General features: G+C 42.2%; 2 protein-coding genes across 2 annotated transcripts; both read right to left on the bottom strand.

Annotated features, from left to right (window-relative positions):
* Positions 1 to 6,067: 6,067 nt before the first annotated feature.
* On the bottom strand, positions 6,068 to 8,913 carry LOC137386621 (THAP domain-containing protein 1-like). The gene is made up of 3 exons (XM_068072848.1): positions 8,884 to 8,913; positions 8,281 to 8,500; positions 6,068 to 6,327 (listed from the first exon to the last, which is right to left on the bottom strand). The coding sequence occupies exons 1-3, from the start codon at positions 8,911 to 8,913 to the stop codon at positions 6,068 to 6,070; spliced, it is 510 nt and encodes a 169-aa protein (XP_067928949.1).
* An 8,520-nt stretch (positions 8,914 to 17,433) lies between these two features.
* On the bottom strand, positions 17,434 to 18,009 carry LOC137386605 (uncharacterized). The gene has a single exon (XM_068072847.1). The coding sequence runs from the start codon at positions 18,007 to 18,009 to the stop codon at positions 17,434 to 17,436; it is 576 nt and encodes a 191-aa protein (XP_067928948.1).
* Between the last annotated feature and the right edge of the window lie 7,205 nt (positions 18,010 to 25,214).

Here is a 25,214-nt window from a genome sequence, read left to right as displayed (position 1 = left end):
TGATTCTCCGGAAAACGTGACAAACGGAAACACTTGAGAAATGTTTTCACGTTGATGCGCCGTTACAACCGATTGAAGAGAGCCCTTCACGCGAATGGGTAATGCCAGTGTCGTATAGGAACAGTCCCTATACGACACTGGGTAATGCAGCTGCTATGGGATTATCCGAAGTGAAACACAGAAAAGTCTATGAATAGTCTACAAATAGTCTACGAATTCGACAAATAGCCTGTCGGCAACAACGGTTTCGTCCATATCCCACCATCAAGCGTATAATCGGAAACCTGTGTATCGACTGCGATTACGTATTGGCTTATTGTCAAAGCATTGTCGAATCAAAAGCTTAGTCTGTTAGGAACCTTTGTAGATTCAGAGCCGTATACCTAGTTTCACCATAGACCTATTAACCATGAAATAGAGTATAGGTTATAGTATAGTTAATAGGTCTGTGAGTTTCATATGAGTTTCTATGTGAAACTATACGACACTATGTAGATTCATTTCAAGGGATTTTCCAAAAGATGGAAGTTCAAACAGATACATGTATATAAGTATGTAAAAGACGCTACCCGGTCTTTCACGGCACACTAGCTAATTACACTTTTCAGGCTTCGAAATAATTATGCATAAGAGTAGAGTGCTTTAGTATTTATTTTCATATAACTGGCACATTCTCAGCCATACTGCCATCACAGATAAAGTGCTGTTATGAGTGGATGTGGAGAAATTATGTTAAGCATAACTAATCCGAATCCACACACAATATCAGTGTTGAAATTGTTTGTCATATTATTCTCTTCTGACTGTGTTTAGTTTGTGCACTTTTGCTTAGCTTGTGGGAACTAATTTGATTATTACTAGACACTAGTTCAAGAACAAATGAAGGTGTTAAGCTGTTGTAAGCAATACTGATATTTACCACTAGAAGTTAATACTTTATTCTATGTGTCCAACAATTAAAATACACAACTGACAAAATTCTACACAATAATATTAATGACAAGAAGTTAAAATAGCTACTAAAAGTTACACCCTTACACGAGCGGTCGTCCATGTTTGCTTGCTCGGTCCATACGGCTGAGAGTTTCAATAGTCAGATGAGAGTTATGGCAGTCCTTACGTAGAGGCTCGGTAGTTGAGATAGGGAAGTAGAAGAGGATCAGCTGATGATGGCGAAGGAGGCTCCATAGGTAGAGAAAGAGTAGAGGCTCCAGAGGCAGAGGGAAGAGAGAAGGAGGCTCTAGAGGCAGAGGGAAGAGAGAAGGAGGCTCCAGAGGCAGAGGGAAGAGAGAAGGAGGCTCCAGAAGCAGAGGGAAGAGAGAGGGAGGCTCCAGAGGCAGAGGAAGCCTCAGCAGGTCCTTGAGAAGGAGAGAGAAGTAGATCAACCGACAGATAGAGATGCTAAGTCGTTGAAGCTGTTCTCTTTTATAGATGTAGGTGTAGCTAGGGTGTAGGTTGTGTGAAGATATCTTAGTTGTGTGAGTCTTCAGCTGGTGCACGTGGTTTCGGCATGTAGGGCGAGCTTGTGACTTACTTCTGGTATTTAGGCCATGTTTGACAGGAGTGGCAGATCTGTATGTGACTCATTTGATTCGTCTCTAATGTTTCTCTGGTGGTTTTTTGGGGATGGTGGTTGGTATGTTTAATTGCTTTGATTTCCCTTTGACATGTTCTCCATCTGGTATTGACGCAATTTTTATGATTGATTCTTCCAATTTTGAAGTTTCTAATTTTCTTTCGACATTTTCTAATTATTGGATCTTTTGATGTCTTTGGGCGTCTTGCTGCTTGTACGTATTATATGCTTATCCTGTGGTCTGGCTGCATTACCTATTGGTATGTTGTTTTCGCCGTATTTTCATACAAAAGCGCCAACCTTTTGTATGGTTGGCCTACGACGACAACAAGTATTACAGAAGTTAGTGTGGTCAACACTCGTGATGGCGATTTCATGAGTCGTGGTAAGTGTTTTATAAGCACTCAGGACATCTTCACTAGCTAGGAGCAGGAAGAAAAATCTCCCCAATACATCTTTCTCTATATCTATTTAGCTTTTCCTTAGCTTTCTCAATAAGCTGAGAAAGCTACATAATCCTGCAAGCTTGTGTGAGAGGTTTTGCCTTCTAAAGCCCATCTGGCTTCCTTAGCCCAAGTTCCTATAACATAGTCAGGCGCTCGAGAGACGCATGTATATACAACAGTAAGGCATTATCTAATATACAAGGAAAATGATATGATTACATAAATTGAGGTAGATGTTATTTAATAGACAAAAAGATGATAATAAACGACTAAATACGTATATACATATAACTATTGCTACCGAAGATTACTAAAATAGAATATAAGTTTTTTCCTTAGATGCAGCCAGCAATGTCTATTTCACTATGGCCACCACACACACCCATTGGAGGTACCGAGGAGCCTTCAATCACAGCTCGGTAAAGGCCGTAGTAGTTTGGCTAGGTCGGCTTATCGTTTGCTCCAACTGTCTAAGTAGTCTAGTTCCTGGGTCGATAGTCGTTTATCGTCAAAGCTAAGTGTCTTGTCGTGATCGCGTATATCCTTAGTTGCTTCTCGAGCTTTTCTCTAATAGGTCGCGTTTTCCAGCAACTGTCTTCAGCGCCATCCGTGTCTTTCACCCATAGTCTGACTGGGCGATATTGTAGTATGGTAGTAAGTCTTTTGAGGAGCCGAAGAAACTGTCTTCTTCCGTAGCCTAATATGGCCCACTCTAGCCGGTTCTTCCGCTGCCACTTTTAAGGCAGGCTCTATACCACCTACCAATACCGCCACTTTTAAGGCAGGCTCAGGGCTGGCAGTGTCCCAGTCCTCCGAAAAGTTTGTGTCCTCGGCATGCATGATGGTATGGTTTGCCCAGTCTCTGTACTGATTGGGTTTTGCAGTAATCCGGTTGTTCTGCTCTTCAGTTTCTGGAGTTGTCTCTTATTTTTCAGAAGTGCTTGCTTCATCAGGCAAAGTCGGCATTGTCAACATCCACTCTCTTGCAGGCAGAGGGGCTCCTGGGCCTGCCGGGATGTCCTAGTTCCCTCTATTTTTGGTTTACTCCTCGGTTTCTTCTCTGCTGGTCCCATGGCAAGCTTGGCTACTTGGAGGAATTCATGTGCCTCTTTAACTTCTCAGTTTCTTTAGCACATGCTGAGATGTCGATCTCGCCTTGGTGATAACAACCCCGTCGATCTGGCAGCCGCAGTTCTCTCCCCTATGTCGTTCTTTGAGCGGTTTCCTCCATTGTTGAGCGTGAGGTTTCACGGCCAGCTTTCATCAGCCATGGTCACAGCTCTTTTTGTCCCTTTTGACGCCGGGGTCCCATTTGACAGGGGCCCGCCACTTTTAAGGCAGGCCCACCGCCAGGAACCGCCCTATTTAAAGGCCAATTTACACTATGTTGCTGTTTGTCAACGTTTCCTTTTCGGCGTTCATCGTCGATTATGGGAACCATGAATTGATGGCATCGACGAAGCATCGCGGACACGTCGGGAAGGTTTGCAGCTGTCAAACTTTCCTGATGCTTTGCCGAGCATAGACGACCGCCTTTCAAACGTGAACCATTTCCGCGAAGGTAATTCGTGGTCGTCGATAGTGTGATTTATTCATATCCGTTCATGATAGTCGCTGCGGGACTAGTTTTTGATTCCCGCATGCGAAAACAAAGAGGTTTCTTCGTGAAAACGAGAACTGTCACAGAGTATTTCCTGATGCAAATGCAGATGAGTTTGCGATAGTGTGAACATGGTTATCATCGACGATCACCGAAGTATGGTGGCACAAACGTTGAAATGCGGCGATATAGTGTGAACCATCCTTAAAGGTTGACTTGCAACAAAATTCACATTACAGTTATTTGGTATCAAGAGATTCACCATGTCTTACTCTGTTGTGTTGTAAATGCCAAATATGTGGAAATGTGATTACAATCTCTTGAAAGCTCAAAAACGAAAAGTGGCCGTAGATTGGAATCACTCTATTTCGATGACGTAGCCACGAAATTTGGTTATCGTCTTGTCGCGTGATATTCTCACGTGAATTGAAAGGCCAATAAAAAGCTCAATATAAAACTTATCGTAGCCCTAGTTTATGACACACACTTCGGGTTTTACCGAAGACCCCGTATCAAATATAGATGCTCGCAACTTTACAGTTTTGTTTCGGCATTATTCAATTGTCAAGTCGTAATCTGATCATGTGACCCAATACTTCGCAAATAGTTTTTGCAGCACGTTTCGATTATCACAGATGACCAACAGGCTCGTCATAATTATCAGACAATGATATGTACTCCTTCGAGCTAAGGTTAAAAAGTTGAACGATTTTTTATGGTAAGGTATAAGATATCAGTGCTAAAAGTTACAGCATTACAATGACGATAAAACAGACGCGTAAGAACAATAGACATAGTTTTATTGATTGCGTGAAGTATAATTGTGAAAATATTTCGATGAATAAGGTTGCAATAAAGTGTAAACAGAAACCATCTTTCACAACTACACCACATTTGAGCCGTTTTGGGAAGGGAATCCAAACTACGGCGGTCTCGTGTGGCTGCGATTTTCTGTTTGTTTTTGAGCTTTTAAGAACTTGTAATCACCTTTCCACATATTTTGCACCTACAACACAACAGAGTAAGGCATGGTGAATCTTTTCATATCAAATAACGGTAATGTGAATTTTGTTGCAAGTCAACCTTCAAGGTAAGTGTTCTTTAAGGATCAGTCAGGTGTCGTACCCAGTTCTTATTTCTTCGGGTTGGTTTGGGCATGGTTGGGTCTGTCCATAAGAGCTGAGCCTCAATTCTGTCAACTCCCCTCTAGGCTTCTTGCACTCCTTCCTCCTTAAAAGGCAACATGAACTATTCTGGATGATCTGGTGCAGGTGTGGCACCGCTCCTCGTTCTTTAGCTTGCAGTGGTGTTAGCTTGCTCGATTCTTGGGCTCTTCCTACAGATTCCTAGATGGCCTCAGTCGGCCTCAAGTTGACCGTTTCTACTGTTTTTAAAGCAGGACCGTGCCTCAGAGGGCCGACTATTTCGCGCACGGTTTTGGCAACCTCAACCCAGTTTCTTTGGAAACAAGGAATCTGGCCCTGCATACTCCAGGTCATCACCTGCCCAATGCCGGGGAAACTCAGCGTGGTTTCTGTCTGCGGCAGTTTTGGCTTACTCAGCTCTTGGGCTCTTCCTGCAGGTTTCAGGGGGACCTCAGCAGTCCTTGAGTCAACCGTTTTGTCAGCTGTTTCTAAAGCAGGACCGTGTTTCAGAGGGCTGAACATTAGGACCCAGGGTGGCCTTGGCCGGCCTCGAGTCAACCGTATCTGCCACTTTCAAAGGCAGAACTGAGTCTCAGAGAGCGGACCGTTTCTCGTGTGGTCCTAGCAGTCCCAGCCCAGTTTCTTTGTGGAGGAGGAGTCTGGCTTGGCATACTCCAGCGCATCACCTGCCCAATGCCGAGAGATCCCAGTGTGACCTTGGCCGGCCTCGAGTCGACCATGTCTGCTACTTTCAAGGCAGGATCGGGTCTCAAAAAGCTGACCATCCCGTGTGCGGTCCTGGTGATTTGGGGCTGAGCTTGGCTTCCTACTAAGTTTCTAGCTTTCTTTCCTATCATCTCTTGGGTAGTTTTTTGCCGGGAAGAGTACTTCTGGGTCCTTTCCGGCCGGTTCATATTGAGGGCCTTAGTGTGGCCAGTAGCAGATTCTACTGCCGCAGCCCCTGGCCGTTTCTTGGCACGGGTCTCTTCAAGCTAGGGCACTGTTTTCGTACGTGTCCCTTTCTTCTACACTCCCAACAGGGTGGGAGGGGTTTGTCTGCGTCATGCTTGGAAGGAGTCAGTCTAGCCTTCAATTTCTTAACCTGCTCTGTCGACTGCTTTATGACTAGCATCAGCTGTCCTAGCTTCGGGGTCTGACTGGCTTAGCCTCTACCACCTTTTCCTCTGGCTTCTACAGCACTCTAAGTGGTCATGCTGCAGGGATCCTGTTTAGCTTTATTAGCAAAAAAACCTCTTATGGCATTAGGTAGTGTCGGTGTCGGCACAGTCAGTAAGTGTTGTTAGAAAGCTGCCTTGTTCAAAGATTTTGTGAAGTGTTCCTTGGCCAGAATCCTCCTAAATGGCTCTGGCAGCTTGGGATATGTGACGCTCACCAGTCTTTCAATTTCCATTGGATGCTCCTGCACTGAGGTTTGGCTAGCCTTTTTCAGGGTACTGAGTTCGGCCTGTGCTTGTTGAGCAGACAGCTCGAACTGGGCCTGGATGGCATCGACGATGCCCTCGACTCCAAACGCTTGTCCGCAACTCTCAGCTTCCTCAGCTTCACGCAGATGTAAGGAAACCGCGGCCTCTGTTATTTATTGGCCCTTGCCACATAAAATCTATAAATAAAATAATCTGGGTCTCCTGTACCGGAGTACTGGGGTGCCCGGACCTGTGGTGCCGGCCTTCGTGGTGCCGCCGCCAACCTTTGCAAGGTGTCGGCTACCTGATCTGTCTCTCGGTCAGCACTGCGTGCCCTGCGGTACATCTCGTTCGAACTCCGTGGTTTTGTGTGGACACAGGTTACTACCAGCACACAGCTTCAATTCCATCCTTTGTCCGGTCACTCTCGGATTCGATGTTCCTACTCTAACTGGATCTCAACAAGTTCAGGGTACAGCCGCGCTTTTTCTTGGCTCTCAACCTTTTGTTCGAAAATCACTGTATGAGGGGGCTAGGTACTAGTTGGTCCTCGAAAACTGAACAGATGTTTAACCAGCGCGAAGCTTGGTCTCGTCATGTTTCGAGGTTTCAGCCCCATCAACTTCGATTTTCTCCCAACCGCCACTTTTAAGGCAGGCAAAGGATATTCATCGAAGCCGAATCGAATCGCTGCTAGTGCTAGATCCGACTTGATCCTACTGTTGCCACCAATGTAAAAGACGCTGCCCGGTTTTCACGGCACACCAGTTAATTTCCCTTTGTCAAGCTTCGAAATAACCACACATGAGAGTAGAGTGCTTTAGTATGTATTTTCATATAACTGGCACATTTTCGCAGCCAAAGGCTCCTCTACCACCACAAAAAAGTGCCAACCTGTTATATGGTTGGCCTACGATGACAACAAGTATTACATACATGTAAGTTTGTGTGGTCAAAACTCGTGATGGCGATTTCATAAGTCGTGGTAAGGTGGTCGTGGTAAGGCCGTCGTGGTAAGGCCGTCGTGGTAAGTTATCTAAGATATAAGGAAAATGATAGGATAACACATAGATATAGTAAAGCCTAGATATACGAATAATCAAAACAAGTGAGGCCTATAATTAGCATGACGCAACGTAATGGTGTGTAAAGTGAATCAGCTGCTCTATGAACTCCTATTGACTTAACACTAAAAACTGCTCAATTTTTTCATAGTTTGTGCATGTGAGACTGCATATTTTATTAATAATATATAAAACTGACTTTGGATGAGAAAGGTAAGAATCTTACACACATGGTAATGGATAATACCAATGATTTAGAAGCTTCTATTTCATTGATAATACAAAGAGTGACCAAATAGAAATTAAACTAATAACAAACTAATGAATCAAATGAGATTTAGAATCAGTTATCTGCGGATGGCAATCTTCAAATTCTTGATGACATCTATTAAAAAGCCAGGCTGGCACTCTACTGTTTCAAACCATGATCGGATAGTGCATGAATTTGGCAATGTAAATTGTGTCCGCAGGTATTCATAAGCTTTGGGAGAATAATTGAACAATGTTCTGGCAAACTCTTTTACCTTTTTGCTGTAAGTATCTTTAGTCTTTCTAGCTTTGTTTGTGGTTTCATTTGACAATAATTCTCCTAGACATTTATCCATCGATGTAAGCTCTATATTATTAAGTTTATTGTCCTTTTTCAGTATTGTGATCAAATTATTTTGAATCCTATTCCTCTGCTCTAATCGATTCGTCTTTTTAATATGGAGATACAAGTGACAGTAGTCTGTTTAGGTCTACCACCACATTGGCAGCTCATTGTGAAGGCTGTAGGTGTGTCCTGATTGTCAGAAGCTGCAGGTTGCTCATCATCATGGATAGTAGTATCACCAGGTGTAGTATTTTCAGGGTCAGGTATTTTGGTGCTGGCTGCTGTCTGAGATGTTCTTCCACGTTTCGGCAGGCTTTCTGTTCTTATGGTTGGTGTCCGTCTTTTCACAGCTTATGGCTGAATGTAGGTTGGATAAGCTGTAAATATTGTAAGTATCGCATCAGATTTTAGAATTGGTTTTTTCCAATACCTGGTGGAACCTTGTAGCAGTCTTTCTGAAAATATCCACTGCATAATACAGAGCTTGATGTTGGAGTCCAATCCTGTCTTCGCACCGCCTTTACCCAAGCATTACGGGTTTCAGATGATTTCTTGTTTGGAAAGCGGTGAAACGCTAGATCTGGGCATTTCTCAAGATTGCTTGAACATCCATAGGCACAGCACCAGCTGCGGCTTGACTTTTTCTTAGCCTAAACATTAACAATACATACATGTAGTAGAATGAATATCATTACATTACTCGGAATGAGACAAAAAAGGCATTCGATCAATCATGCCAAGCTAGATTACAACCTTATCAGCTGAGAGACAAGTTTGTAATATGTGTTGTTGTAATCAGTCTAGACACTCTTTCTTTTGATAGTCCAAAACATTCATTCACTTCACTTTCAATTCAGAATATTCATTGAAAGGTGTGTTCGTTGTTATGAGACCATGATAAGACAAGTAAGTTCAGTTGAGTTGGTAGTTGATTTGTTTCCAGTAGTTTCTTACAACGTGAACTGATGATATAGTGCACGTGCAAAGGTTACGTTTACCAAGTATTTAAAATTTGTATTGTGGGTTCACATACCTGGGGTGTTGTAGTCTCCTCTGATGACATTTCACCAAGAATTTCGTCTTATTGTAACGTTTATGACTTAAAAACTAGTTCGACAAGCATGCTTTCACTACTAAACTCATTGCTCAGCTGAAGGCTCTGTTGCAATGATGCACATCACTGTGACGTAACGTCGTGAAAACAACAGCCAATTATAGGCCTCACTTTTGCTCCATTTTAATGATAGCTATTCGCCAATCTAGGGTTTACTATATCTATGGGATAACATAAATTGAGGCAGATGTTATTTAATACACAAAAAACGATAATAGACGACTAAATAGATATATACATACAACTACTGCTACCAAAGATTACTAAAATAAAGTAGAAGTTTTTGTCCAAATTGTAGGCAGCAATGCTTATCTTACTACGGCCACCAAAAATTTAATATTTCTTGAGACAATGAAGCAAGACCATAAATGGTAAACAAAATTTGTAAATAATTTAAATCAGGATCATTAATTTTTTTGGTGTGAAGTTTTTTGCAATAATTACACCAAAAGTAAATACAAGCAGGTTTTATCTACAAGTATTTTCTATATCTGTACCTACAAAAACAATTGGAAACAACTTTCTGTATCTCAGAAGTAATCAGACAAGTTTACAGGCATGTTTTTAGGACAAATGCCACAAATTTGGCATTAGTAGGCAAACGTAGCATATTAGCTCTGTTATCTATGCTAAAATGGTGTCTAGAAATCTGGGAGATAGAGGGTGTGAGCAGGCATCTCTTGCTTTTGTTACCTAACAGTTTTTTGAAATCTTAAGCCTTTAGATAGTCTTTTATTGTCATGTTGTTATCAATACCATTTTAAGATGACATTAGCAAGTCTGATAGTGGTAATTACTAATGCTACAAAAAATGGTGAGCGAAAATCTAATAGTGAAATGGAACAGTAGCGCGATAATTTTCTTCTACTCCAACACCTGGTAAGTATTTACCTATTAATAATTGCAATCAGCATTTCTGATCATACATTTTGGCATAGTATCAAGTCAATAACGTAAAAATGGTATTTACGCTTGTCATATATTGCAAGAAGAAAAAGCCTTAGATAAAGCCATAGATATAATAAACTCTATTTACTATATCTATGGATAAAGCCCTCAGTAAGAATGTATTTGCTGTACTTCATTTAACAGCTTTTCTATTGTGAAAACCTGCTCTAAATCTTGCTCAACTTTTTTACCAGTTGGCTGTGGGTCAAGTGTTCAAAGTGTAATTGTTTTTTAAGGTTTTTAAGGTAATTGTAATAAGGTGTACGGTTTGAAGGCGAGGTTGGATTAGCAGTGTTTGGCAGGTCAATGTTGTACAGCTGACTTTTTTAATTTTTAGAACTGTAAAATGGAAAAGAATTATCAATTCAGAGTGTTGTACAGGTAGACAGATAGTTCAACTCGAAAAATCCTTATAGAACATTTTGAAAATGTATATTCAATTGACAGCAAGTGATTTTGCTGTCACATTCTGCATGCAATACGAGAATGTAAGCATGAGTATGTACTATATTAGATTAAAGAAAAAATGAACTTGTTATGAACCACTCATATGATGAAAATGGGCTTGACTTTTCTTTCCGACGATGTACTGCAGATATGATATTATTCAGAAATAATTGTTTCAAGTTTCTCAACTTTAGCATTGTAAAAAAATTTTAAGTTTTATTGTTAACTATGATGAGAAAGAAACTGCAAACTTTTTTATCAGCTACAACGATCAAGTGCTGGATTTATACTAATTCATACTAATCCAATTGTTTGAACTTCTCCGATCGTATTAAACTCAAAAGTGTAAAAAAAACAAAAACATTTTCACATTAGTATGAATTATTTATCAGTTTAGCTTACACTACAATCAAAAATCACAACCCTGGGTACTTTATCAGATTAAATACAGTTTTGGTTCATTTTCTAAGATACTCATAAACAGATACATGTTGCTCTTCTACCAATTAAGTTCATCTGAAAATGTTTCAGATTCACTGGTCTGCTCAAACGGTGCGAACTCATAAATTTGGAATCATTACAAATAAATCTCATTCATAACTTTTTGATACGCACTTAACTCGATAGCGCTAAAGATTGATAATACCTGTTTTATGTTAAGTCTAGGTAATTTCAGCACAAAATGTGGCATTTTACTGAGTGCCATAATATTGAGTGGTCTTTAACTCATTGCATACCACGAGCTGCGTTGTGCGGATTGGCACAGCGTTTGTGTTTGGCCAAGAGCCGCATGAGAAGGAGTTAATTAATTAGCCTATTTTTGTGTATGTACTTAAGCAGGAGGCAACAGATGAGCTAATAAAAAAATATTCACATCCCACCCTGAGCCGAGTTTCACTTTGCTGGATCGTTAACATTTTATCACAATTACTTTGCAATGACCAGCCGTGTCAGATGCATTACAGCTACTGAGGTTTCACAAAACAGATATCTATAGACTATAGTTGGTTTTCTATTTAATAATAGTATTAACAACAGTGATAATTTTATTTTTAATAATAGTAAGAGTGTCAAACCCATAGTAATAGTGAAAATAATAATAATAGTAATAATAATAGCAATGCCAAAACCTGTGGTAGTCGTGAAAACTATTGCGACTCAGAGCATGTTGGTAGTAGTATGTAGTAGGGTAGCGCGTGAAAAAAAGTCAGAGTTTATTCTACAGCACATTTGTAGATTTTTTATGGCATAAGCTGAAGTAAAAAAATGTTCTAGTTGATTTGACATTAAAATCTTTTTCATAGACCTTATAGTTCAAAAGTTATGACAACTTATATGAGCGCCATTGTCAAATATTAGGTTTTACCGAATATTTGAATACATCCAGGTATAAAAATTAATTGAGTACTTATTGTTGGTACCCATGAGAGTTAATCTCACACTATGGCTTTAAGCAACATTTCTCTTAACTTTCGGGATGTGTTAGTAAACACTAGAGAACATAAAAAAGGGTTTTGATTAAGGAGAAATGTATCAGATACATAATTTTGATAAATTTGAAAGGAGCACCATTCTGTTTATGTAAAAGTACCGTAGCAGTGAAAGGCTTGCATTTGACTAACAATCATGTCATTTGTGGTTTTTCTATTTTTCATCTTTGTTTATCATCACATATGCTCACCTACCGCACTTCTACCTTTTTAATAAATCTTTTTGAAATATTTCATAAAGATATCAGCTGTTTGTTGTTGGGTATATTATACTCATTCCTAGCAACCATGTTTTTTGGTGATAAAAATAACGTTGGATTTGCTCTGAAAACTCCGCTTGAGATAGGCAAATTTTGTCACGCAAATACATTAAGATATCATCATTCAAAATATATTGTCTGGAAACTGTTTCACTGCAACAAATCTCATTGGTTAACTTTTTAAGACATTTGTACTTGTAAATGTGTGCAAAAGTTGCTATCAAATATTCTTACTCCTCCTGCACCTCACTTGAGTCATTGAAGCATTTAACAAAAACGACAAGCTCACAATCGATCTCGTACTATATTTATCGCTTCAACTTTATTCGAGCATAATTAAATGAAATCTCTACAAAACCATTACTTTCTCTATGTAAATCCTATATGCTCACTTGTGTTGGTTTAGACTAGTATAAAAGTAAAGCTATGAGAAGATTTGTAGAACTGTATATCTTCAGTATGGACATTGTGAGAATGCATAATGCAGTAATAGTTGCACTCTAAAAGTAAAGTTAAAAGTATACATAGTATACCATGTGTACTGTATACATCTATATATATATTTCTCAAGGTATGTGGATGTGTGTGTTTCTCCAGCTATAGCGCATGCTGATTATTTTACAAATGCGGCCACGCGTTACGATGCCGCTGTTAAGAAATATTTTTCGTAAGGTTAAATTACTATATCTGGTGTCAAGGTCAATTCTTCTCATGCGGACATTTATATTGTTTCCGTGGGAAGAGCGTTGACATTATCTCTTCCTTCGGTCAGACAAAGACATGACGATATCTCATTTTTACATTTGCACCGGTATCGAGAGGTACTAGTATCGTCATATTCAAACTTTTGATGGGATAGCTTCTGGTGGAACAGTAACCATTCTCATACACACACACTTCTATGCAAAAATTGCTATTATTAATTCTACATATTCAACATTTTTATTTTGTTTTCTCAGTTCGTACTAATTGTATCATTATCGAATCATTTTTTATTGTAATCGAAGGAAAACCGACTTAATTTAGCTATTACTCGCTAATTATTTCACTGTTACATCTAAACCCTTTTATAGTTGTTTTATTTGTAAAATTTATTTGACCTGCATGAAACATTTTTCTCATGATATGAAGTTTAAAAGTTGTTTGACAAAGTAAGTTTGAAACTCTTTACAGTTGTTTTAGGTAGAATGGCAAATGTTGTTATATGTTAAACACAAATCAATTTTCTGTCCGAAGACTTTTTTATTACCCGGGCAATGCCGGGTGTACAGCTAGTAGTATACTGTGTATATGGTATACATATAGTATCGCTGCATTGATGCATTTTACCCTTCATCATTACTCACTATAGTTATTGATTCCCATGGTGTACTTTTGTAAAGTACTCTTTCATGTCCATGAGTATTATATATATTACCAATTATTTCTACAGAGCAAATAATGTTTTGCTCTAACATTTGGCAACATCTTGAAAGAGATTCACAGCGATTAGAGTTACCTAACTCCTATATTTTTGTGCATAAATATAATCATATTTCTTATTAATGCTGTGAAATTGATCAGCCAAGTTGAGCATATGTATATAATATATAAATGTAGGTCATGTGACTCAATTTAATACAAATAGTATTTTCGACACTTATGTTGCGATGGTTTCAGTCACCAACAAACGTCCTTCAGATTAAGTGATTTGCAGAAGGTTGTTCAGAGCTATACAAATTGCTTGTACCAATAGCCCTCATTTAATCTTAAGCTAGTTACCTTAAAGGTTGACTTGCAACAAAATTCACATTACAGTTATTTGGTATCAAAAGATTCACCTTGTCTTACTCTGCTGCATTGTAGGTGCAAAATATGTGGAAATGTGATTACAAGCTCTTAAAAGCTTAAAAGCGAACAGTTAATCGTGGCCATCACGAAACCGCCGTATATTGGAATCAATTTATTTATCTGACGTAGTCAAACGATTTGGTTATTATTGTGACACGTGATGTTATCAAATGAATTGAAAGGCCAATAAAAGGCTCAATATAAAACGTCTTGTAGCACTAGTTTATGACAAACACTTCGGGTTCTACAGCAATGCTATCAAATATAGATGCTCGCTACTTTACAGTTTTGTTTCGGCTTGGTCTAATCGTCTAGTCGTAATCTGATCATGTGACCCATACTTCTTACCAAACAGCGCGAATAATTTCTGCAGCAATGTTCGACTATCACAGGCGACCAACAGGCTCGTCGTGTTTATCAGGGAATGGTATGCACTCCTTCGAGCTAAGGTGAAAAGATTAAATGAATTTTCACAGTAGGTTTTGAGATATCAGTGCTCAATGTGACAGCATTACAACGATGATGAAACAGATGCGTAAGGACAATAGACATGGTTTTATTGAATGCGTGAAATATATTTGTGAAAATACTTTGATGAATGAGATTGCATGAAAGTGTAAACAGAAGCCATCTTGTTCAACTACGTCCCATTTGAGCCGTTTTGGAAATATTTTCCTACCTATGGCGTTTTTGTGATGACTGCCATTAACTGTTCATTTTTGGGCTTTTAAGAGCTTTTAATCACATTTCCACATATTTTGCACCTACAACACAGCAGAATGAGACATGGTGAACCTTTTAATACCAAATAACTGTAATGTGAATTTTGTTGCGAGTCAACCTTTAAAGGAGTAGCTATTCAAAAAGGAACAATTTTTGTTTTAAATGAAGATTTTTTATATTGCACATGTCTTTTATGGTTTTCGAATGATTATAACACCTGCAGTGACTTTTTGTTGCGAAACTATTAAAAGAACTGTGAAGATCATTGAAGAGCTTTTGCTCATATTTTTGGTGTAGTATGTTAGATACTCAGCGATATTGTTTTTACTTTCAGGAAATTTAGTGGACTTTCAGGAAAATGTAGTGGGCGGCCTTAAAACTGTTAATCTCAGCTCTGGTAATCAGGAAAATTACTTTAAAATACTTTGACTAGTGATTTAGCTGTTTGATGGGTTAATAATTTCTTGAAGCTGTGTCACTATCGTATCCTACACACCTACTTCTTTTTTTTTAGAAACAAATGTGAGCTGCCTTGAAGCTGTTTTAAGGGTAAACTATCCTATTTAGTTTTAAGAAGATGTTTGCCAATCCAGATAAAAGTTAAAGTCACATAAAATGTAAAGATGATTGGGCCAGCTGACAGAAGAAATATACCAAAACGTGATCAAAGTTTAGAAGGCTTTTGTCAAATATACGATCAGCAGTTAGAAGATGGTAGCTCAGTTCAGCTATCTTTTGAAAACGAATCGAGGTTTGATAAAGTTGTGGGCAAATTGAGGGATTTGCAAGAAGGAGACGAAGTGTGTCGTAAAGAAGACCATTCCCTCACCGGCACTGTTAAATGGATAGGACGTCATCACCCAACAACTTTTTCCCCTACAGCCGATACAGCAACCTTTATAATCGGAGTGAAGATGGTTCGTAACTCTCAGTCTCCTACTCTCATCTTATATAGTGCAAACTCTGACGAATATTATGTCGTAACATAATGTAGTTCTTACTTATCATAGTTCAGTGTCTCTATGACAATTATTAATATACTTACTATGATTTTACAGGACCCAGCATGTAGGAGCCGTATAAAATGTACTCATGGAGAGTTACATTCTGAACAACTTGTGCACACTCCACTACAAAACATAGTCTTTGCTTCTTTCAGCGATTGGGCAGCAGTTCGAAGTAAGTTGTCTTTTGTAGACATTATACTATACGAATGTCTGTGTCTTCCAGTTGTTCTGTGATTTAGAATTAGAAACTTGTTGTCCTCTAAGGCGCATTTACCTCATAATGATTTGTTAGGGTTGTTTTCATGTCGACAGCTGGTTTGGTGTAAAACAAAAAACCGGTTGAAAAATCGCTTTGTCACCAACACAAAATCGGTGAAACGCTTCATAGTATGTTTGTTATGTTTGTCCATTTTGACAGCCATCATTGACAGAATACAACATAGAATTTACCTTGCAATAGCCCTAAAAATACTAGTGTAATGGCAGTATATTCTGTTCTCCCAAAGGATCAGTGAAAAGGGTCACATTGAATGTTTACAATATGAATAGCATAAGCAAAGTATCAAAACTTTAATATACCTACTTGGTTTTCGTTGATTTCATCTGAAGCAATAACGGTTGTAGCTGCAGCGCAACACATTAGTAGGTTGTTGTCATGTTCAGTCATTGTAAAAGCCTATATTAGACTAAATTTTGCAATTTATATTAGTAGTTAATAGTTGCCTATTACTATAATTGTTACTCATTCATGTGCATGGCATGTAACAATGAAGTGACTTCTTCTTGTATTTGTGGTTATAACCGATCAAGATGGAATGGATATCATCAATGTTGTATTTCATAAACAAAAGAAGTGACCCGTTTTACTCTTTCACTATTGAGTATCAATCCTCTAATTTGTTACAGTTTTGTGCATCTGCAACAGTTGAATGCTTTACCAATATACTGTAAAGCAATTTTTCTTTCAGGTATTAAAATTTGTTTGCGAGTGTTATAAAGTCATCTCTACGATACTGTATGCCAACATTTTGTAACAAGGATTGCAAAGTGTCAAAGAATTTGTTTACCTACCAAAAACTTCATGTGTTTTGCAATGTATCCACCAGCCGAAAAGCTCACTTCACCACTCACTAAAGGAAATCCATCACCCAATCACTGGCTTCCAATTTTAATGTAAAAATTTAATGTGTATAGTACTAAAGCAGAGTTATATTTCTTTAATAATGTTTATTCATAGACAAAGAGTTTGCAAATATAATTGGTCATTATTAGGAGCTTAGAGAAACCACTTTGCATTCCTATGTGGAACTCTGTAGCAAAAAAATTCATCATTCAGGATAAAGACTTCAATTTACTTGTTTGCTTGAAGTCGTTGTTTTAGTTTGTCTGCTGCTTTCTAATGGCTGACTATAATTTATTCTATACATTGAATCCAATTGTGGGTACATTCAGCCTTCCTGACACATAAACCAAGCATTTTAACTATATGGCATACAGGAGTAGGTACTATAGCTACTGACCTGCATTGATTACACCATTGTTATGCAAACCAAATTGTTGAAAATGTTTTTTATTTAACGGAAAACTAATAAAAAATTCTGAAGTTTTGAAGCCTAGCCTTGTTTATAAAAGTAAGTCTCCTGATCCTAGACTATATTAATAACTCTCTATTGACTGTGGAAGCACTTTAAATAGCCTAATTCCTTTTGAACTGAAAATCATTTTGAAGCTCCGAGCTTGTAGAAATCAATGGAAAAACAGAAATCAAATATCACAAAGATATTTGATGGAAGACTGGCCCTGCCGTTCCACCAGATATGTGTGGTTCCCCCAGGCCTTCAGGACCTGGTATGGTCCCACGAACTTTGCCTGCAGCTTGGGATTTTCTCCCCGTCTCCGGCGTTTGTTCGTGAGCCATACCCAGTCGCCTTGGGCATACAAAGATGACTCTTTCCTGTCTTCTTGCCGCACCTCCATCTGGCTTTGCTGTAGTGCCTCGTGCACTGTCTGCAGTCTCCGCTGCACCTCCAGAGCGTGCTCGTGGGCAGGAAAGAACTCGGTCGGTGGTGGGTGGCTTTCCAGTTGGTCTGGCAACCTCAGCTCCCGTCCCAACATTAGCAAGTTAGCCGTTTCTCTAGTCGCAGAATGGGGGGTGCCTCTGTATGCCTTCATCAGCTGGGGGAGCCATAGGTCCCACTTGTCCTGTCCCCGAGCCAGGAGCAGCGCCCTCAAGGAGTCTCCAAGTCCCCGGCTATTCCGCTCCACGATTCCATTTGCCTGTGGATGATACGGAGCCGTGTGGGTCTTCCTCACGTTCCAGAGTTGGCACAGTTTGGCCATCAGTTGGCTCTCGAACTGCGCTCCCTGGTCTGTGTTGAGCTGCTCAGGCAATCTCAGGTAGCAGAAGACCCGCTCATCCAGTGCGTTGGCAACTACCAGGGCCGTGGCGTCAGGTAGTGCCAAGGCGTCCTGCCACCGGCTGAAGTGGTCGGTGAGAACCAGCACCCACTTGTTCCCCCGTGGCCTGACAGGAATTGGCCCCATCAGATCCACGGCCACCTTTTGTCAGGGTCGTCCTGCATAAAGCCTCCTTTTTCCTCCGGCCGCCTTTGTCCCTCCATGCTTTGCAGCCTGGCACACCTCGCAACTCTTGATGGGCCGTCTGACTGTGGACGTCAGTCCGGGCCAGTACCACGTCAGTTGGAGGCGACCTATCGTCCTTCCCACCCCAGAGTGAGCCAGGGGTGTGTTTGCCATACCGTGGTTTCTCGTATGGCCGGAGGGCAGATGGCGCACCATCTGGCGTGGCCCTGCGGGGCCACGCGTGCTTCCAGCACGCCGCCCTGTTGTATGCGCAGAGAGCCCCGCATGTGATGCAGGATGTCCAGCTCTCTGTTCCTGACCTCCAGGTGTTTTGCTGGCACCTCCTCTCCTGTGGCGATAGCATAGTACATGATGGCCACTGGTCCCTGTCCGGTAGCCTGTGTCCTTGCCAGTTTGCCTTTTGGTCCTGTCACTCCTGGCGGGACTGATAGCCCCTCGGGGAACCTCCGGCAACCAGGTTCACTCCTGCCATTGATGTAGTGGGAGTCCCATGTGGGTTGCCGGCCAGCCCCCCGGGGTATGCGACGTTGCTCAGGGTCGATCCCGCTCTATCGAGGGCGAAAGTCCCATTCAGGCAACTGGTCGGTACCCACGCGGCTAACGGCCCTTGTTCCCTTGCCAGCTCCTTCCGTGAGGGGCCCCCGTCTCTCTGTTCAATGCTTGCGCATTGCCGGCAGTCCTCGCAGGTTTGCTTGCTCAATCTATCCGCATTCCTGTGGCGAGTCCCTGACTGGTGCTCCAGGATGTAGCGGAACTCCGCCAAGATCTCAAGCCACCGGGCTACTTGGTTTGAGGGTTCCCTCCGGCATAACCACCGGAGTGACGCGTGGTCCGTCCGTAGGAGGAACTCCTGGCCATACAGATATGGCCGGAAGTGCTTGACCGCCTTCACCACCGCAAGTAGCTCCCATCGAGTGGCGCAGTAATTGCGTTTTGAGGGGTGAGGGTCTTGCTGTAGTAGGCAATGACCCTCTCGCAGCTCTCCTGTACTTGGGACAGCACGGCCCCCCACTCCACATCCGCTGGCGTCCGTGTCCAGGATGTACTGCCTCCGAGAATCCAGATAGCCTAAGATCGAAGCGGTGCTGATGCTTTCCTTCAGCGTGTCGAAAACGGCCTGTTCTCCCTCCGTCCATGTCCAGGGCTCTCTCTCTGCAGTCAGTCGGTACAAGGGGTGCGCTATAGTGGCGAACTCCAGGATATATTGCCGGTAGTAGTCGACCGTCCCGAGGAATCCTTGGAGTTCCCTCACTCCGCACGGACTCGGCCACTTTGTGACTGCCTCCACCTTGTCGGGGTCTGTAGAGACTCCGTCCTGGCTTACTATGTGACTCAGGTAGCGAACCTGGGATTGCAATAGTTTGCACTTGGAAGGTTTCAGCTTTAGTCCGGCTTTGTGGAATCTCTGGAAGACCTCCTCCAGCCGATGTAGATGCGTATCGAAATCCGGGGCGATGACGATAATATCATCCAGATATAGCAGCAGCGTTCTCCAGTGGAGGCCATGCAGAACGCGTTCCATAAGTCTTGGAAAGGTGGCGGGGGCAGACGTCAGTCTGAAAGGCAACACCTTCCATTTCCACAGTCTGGACCGTGTCGAGAAAGCCGACTTCTTCTGCGCCTCTGCATCCAGGGGTACCTGCCAATACCCGCTCACCAGGTCGAGCATGCTAAAATAGCGACCGCCGGACAGGGCATCCAGGATGTCATCAATCCTAGGTAGCGGGTAGGCGTCGTGCTCCGTGACGGCGTTGAGACACTGGTAGTCAATACAGAAGCGCCACTTCCCATCCTTCTTCCGGACCAACACCACGGGGGAGCTCCAAGATCCTCCGGCTGGCTCGATGAGCCCTCGTTTGAGCAGATCCTGGACCTGCCTCTCGGCCTCTGCCTCCTTCTCCGGTCCGAGTCTGTGAAGGGGTTGTTGGATTGACCGAGTGCCCTCTTTAAGTGGAATAGAATGTTCCACCTCCGAGGTCCTTCCCACGTCGTCGCTACCCATACTGAACACTGGCATACCGACGCAGCAGGGATGCCAACCTTGACATTTGTCCCATGTTCTCACAGTTCGGCCGGGCCGCCTGAAACAATTCCTCAAGGTGAGCCGGCACTCAGTTGATTGAAGTCGGACCGGCGTCACACAACAAGGGATCGTCCTCGACCTATGGGGTCTCCACTCCCGTGTAAGCGCCGATAATGGCTCCGGACCGGAAGGTCAAAGGTCGCTCCGTAGTGTTCATGCAACGGGTGATGACTTGTCCCTTGGTCCCGGCTGGTTCAGGCTACTGGCTACTAGAGGTCCGTCAGAAAGTCCTTCGATTAGTCCCATGAGGCTATAGTTCCGCGTGGTGATACAACAGTTTATCGCCATCTCTGTCCGGGCGGGAACCACTACCCCCTTTATCACCTGTACTTTGCTCTGCAGCAGTCGCCCATGCCGGTCCTTGCAGACTAGCTGTCTGCCATCTACTCGAACCACCGGTTGCTCAAACCCGAGAGCGCATTGATGGGCCACGAATAACGGCATTCCGAGTATGGCATATTTGTTCAGTCGGCTAACTACGAAGACTTCCTCTGTTTTCACATCCCTCAAGCAGATAGTCAGACAAATTATTCCATAGAAGGGGAGCCGTGTTCCGTCAGCCAGTAGTCCGTGGCTGTCACTCTCCTCGAGTTGGTCAAGCACGGTTCCTGGCAATCGATCAAATATTTATTTATTGATCAGATTGGTGGTGCATTCGGTGTCCAACAGGAACTAGATGGGCCGCCCCTCCACTTTTCTCGGGAGGAAATAGCTGGTGGAATGGGGTTGGCTGAGGGCTTGCGCCCTGGTGGGATCCTCAAGGACATCCTCCGTTAGGCCTGCAAGGCTTCCTTTTCGTGGCGGGGTGAGGTCGGTCCCTCGGGCCGTCCCACATCCGAAGTAAATCTGCTGCTCTCGTGATTGCCACCCCCAAGGTGAAGAAGGGATCGACCTTGCCGCTTTTAAGGCAGGCTTCCGACTGTCCGGTCTGGTGGAAATGGTTCTCAGTGTCTGGGGTGGAGGGGATTTGGGGGTCACCCTCCTGCGTTTTGGGTTACGTCCCTGCCATTCGCACGAAGGGGCGTAGGCTGTGTCTGGGACAGGTGGCTGTCCAGACTAGTCTCACCTAAGGACTGGTAATAGTTTCGTGTCACCACAGGCCCTTCCTGTGCACGAACTTCCCTTGGCCTACTCCTTGCTGGTTGAGACCAGTCGTCAGCCGCCGCCGAGTCCCGTGAAATCCTATTGTTTTTCTGTGTTTGCATGGCCTTAACACAACCAGTAGTCGGAGCTACTGCTGTGGCCGTCCTTCGTTTCCCGAAGCCGGTTTGTTGTGGCGAGGGCAATTTTTCCGTACGTGCCCCAGTTGACCACATCCCCAGCAAAGAGTAGCTGGCTGGCTCCTCTCGATTTGAGTGCGAATCTGCTCCTGGAGCCGTTCCACATTGTCCGCGAGAGTTTGGACCAGCTAGGCTATTTGTCCTATAACATCGGTCGTGGCTGAGTTCACCTGGTTAGAGGCTCCTTCTTCCAGGGCTCGTACTGAAGATCCGGTGAGTCTACGCTCGCCTCCTTGAATTTGGAGGTAGTCATTCCCGGCACGTACAGCGTCCGCCAGTGTGGGCGTAGGTACGGCCAACAGATGTCTCTGCTGGGCAGGGTCCCTCAGCGAGCTGCAGAAGGTCTCCATAGTCATGTTATTTCAGTGGCCATTCGGTAGGTTCCCATACGCAATGCGCACCAACCTCTCGACCTCCATAGCATGCTCCTGCAGCGTCGTCCCTTCCTCTTGCCTAAGGGTGTTGAGCTGGCTTAGCGCCTGCCTGGCGGATAGCCAGGAGGCAATCTTGCCCGGAGGGCATTGAAAATGGCCTCCTGGTCATCGGTCCGCCCGCAGTCCTCAGCCTGTTCGCCCAGTGTTTCCCGGAGGTGCAATAACGTTGCTCCGTCCGTCCACTGGTTAGCGTCGGCTACCTCTGTGAAGCGAGCAATTAAATACTCCACATCTCCTTTCCCAGAAACAGGGGAGTCCTGAAGTGTAGTGCCGGTTCCTCAGCTCTTGGCATCAGTAACACCCGCTCTAGTGCCTCGACTAGTCGGTCGGGTCTCGGGTCAGCGCTCCTGGCTCTCCTGTTGGCCATGTCTGGCTTCCAGTAGGTTTTTGCTTTTCTCCAAGAGCAGTGCCTCTACTGTGTCTGCGGCCGCTGGCTTCTTTCTGGGTTTCTTCCCGTAGGAAGTTCTTCCAGTAGGAGCACACCACTTCTTCAGGCAAGTCCTGTCGGAGCCCTCAGTAGGTTTCTGCTCCTGGAGCAGTGCATCTACTGAGTCCGATTGGCAGGCTTTCCACAGCTCTTCCTGGGTTTCTTTCGGTAGGAGGTTCTTCTAGTAGGAGCTTGCTGCCTCCTCAGATAAGTCCTGTCAGAGCCTTCAGTAGATTTCTGCTCCCAGAGCAGTGCATCTACTGAATCTGATCCTGTAGGGCTTTCCACAGCTCTCTCTGGGTTTCTTCCTGTTGCCAGGAAGTTCTTCCAGTAGGAGAAGTGTCGCCGTTTTTCAGACAGCCCAGTTCATCCAGAGTCCAGTGATCTAGATGCGAGTCCTGTGGTGCAGTTCTTGGGATCGTTACCAATCCCACTGCTGCCACCAGTGTAAAAGTTTTGTGCGACCTTCACTTTCCTCCACAATACCTATATTTCTGCTTAGTTCATCAAGGTGTACAAGAAAGAATCAAGTAACAGGCAATGAACAGGCCCAGAACAGCTCTGCTCTTCTACACAAATGTTCGAGCTTATATAGCTAGTAAGCTCCGCCTCCGTTCTACTTGGCTAGGACCCGGCATGGTTCTGAGCGGGCTTGGCTGAACTTCGACCTCTTTAACACGCCTGACTGAACACAGCTTGGCTCGGCTTGACTCAGCCCCCTATGAACCACATTCCACAACAATATATATATATTTACACTCTGAAAAGTGCAGAGTGGTATAACTAACTAGAGTGTTTGAATATTCCAACACTCTAATTATGTATATATAATCAAATCTATTTCAAATGTATTTATATTGATTTGATTATATATAATCAAATCAATATTTCTCAATTTTGGTTGTCTGTTGTCCATCCTTCTGTATGTCCAGCTATAGCTGTTAAAATTTTGGAAGTAAATTTTCACATTCTGCTGGACTTGACCTCACAAAGATTGCGGCCGCAGTTTTGCAATCCTGTTCACTAACCACAAGACCACATAAGCACTTGCTATTCAGCCCTGTTACTACATAACGTATACATCCTTTTTCGTTTTCACACCCAAAATGACGTATTAATTTAAACTTCATGTAATCTATGATGCTTTTTTGTCCTCGCCGTACTAGGGCTAATTTGTTTTCAGCAAAACGGTATCAACAATAGATTCTCCCAAAATTAAAATTTGGTGATTGTTGTACTGATTACGAACGAAATTGTTTGAAAAAGCTTGAAAACCTTCACAGTTGTTTTTTTTTCTTTTAATTCATTTGAGCTGTACAAAAATATTTTCTCATGATATGAAGTTTAAAAGTTAGAATGGTAAATGTTGTATATGGTATGTTAAATATAAATAAATTTTCTGTCCAAGGACTTTTTTATTACCCGAGCAACGCTGGGTAGTACAGCTAGTATTTATATATAACTAGTTGTGCTACCCTGCGTTGCCCAGGTATTAACAATCAGCTTATAAACAATGAAAGGTAATGAGAGTTATCTGCTACTTGCTATTAGCCTGGCATATTGTCAATGGATAATTTGAGTAAGCTTACTAATAAGAGCTACCGCCTTTCATTGCGTTACGCCATCAGGTCACGTCACGACGGAGAGCGGTAGCGTACTTGCTCCCATATAGTGACATATATTGCCTAATGAATACATCAAGCTCATGTTGCTGAATTGGTAAGGCAATTGCACTGGTGAGAAAAGGGTCTGAGATCAAACCTTCTGCGATACAGATTCTTTATTCCAAGATTTTAATAGCTATAGTTTAACAATCACAATGACAGATACACGAATACACAGAAGACAAATTGAGAAATATAAATATAGATATATGAATGTCTGGGTAATAAAAGAATCTTTACACAGAAAATTTATTTTCAGTTACCATATACAACATTTACCATTCTCACTTTTAAACTTCATGTTATGAGCAGAGTGTTTTGTTGTGCAGTTCAAATAAATTAAAATTATAAAACAACTGTAAAGGTTTTCAAATTTCTTCAAACAACTTTTAAACTTCATATCATGAGGAAAATGCTTCGTGCAGGTCAAATAAATTAAAAAAATACAACGACTATAAAAACGTTGAGATGTAAATGTGAAATAGCTATCAGGTAATAACTTATTTAAGTCTGTTTTGCTACGATTACAATAAGAGATGATTCAGTAATGATACAATTAATACAAACTGAGAAAACAAAATAAAAGTTCTAAATTAATAATGTTGAATTAATTATATAAATTAATAATAACAATTCTTGCATAAAAGTGTGTGTATAAAAAAGTTACTGTTCTACCAGCAGCTATCCATCAAAACTCTGAACACGACGATACTGGTACCTCTCGATCCTGGTACAAATGTAAAAATGAGATATTGTACTTCCTTTGTCTGACCGAACATGAGAGAATGTCTGACCGAACGTGAGAGAATGTAGATGCCATTCCTACTCGAGATAATACGATAGTCTCCGTGAAAAGTATGGACCTTCACTGCAATTTAGCAAGTGAACCTTATGAAAAGCCGGAAGTAGAAGTTCATGAAAACGCAAAAAGCATCGTGTTTCATAGAGTTAATAGAATTTAATCGCCAAATTTTAATTTCGAGAGATCTATTGTTGATATCGTTTTGCCGAAAACAGATTTGCCCCAATACTGCAAAGACGAAAAAGCATCGC

This window comes from Watersipora subatra, chromosome 1 (assembly GCF_963576615.1).
Source record: "Watersipora subatra chromosome 1, tzWatSuba1.1, whole genome shotgun sequence".
Taxonomy (NCBI): Eukaryota; Metazoa; Bryozoa; class Gymnolaemata; order Cheilostomatida; family Watersiporidae; genus Watersipora; species Watersipora subatra.
This window is presented reverse-complemented; position numbering and strand designations above follow the sequence as displayed.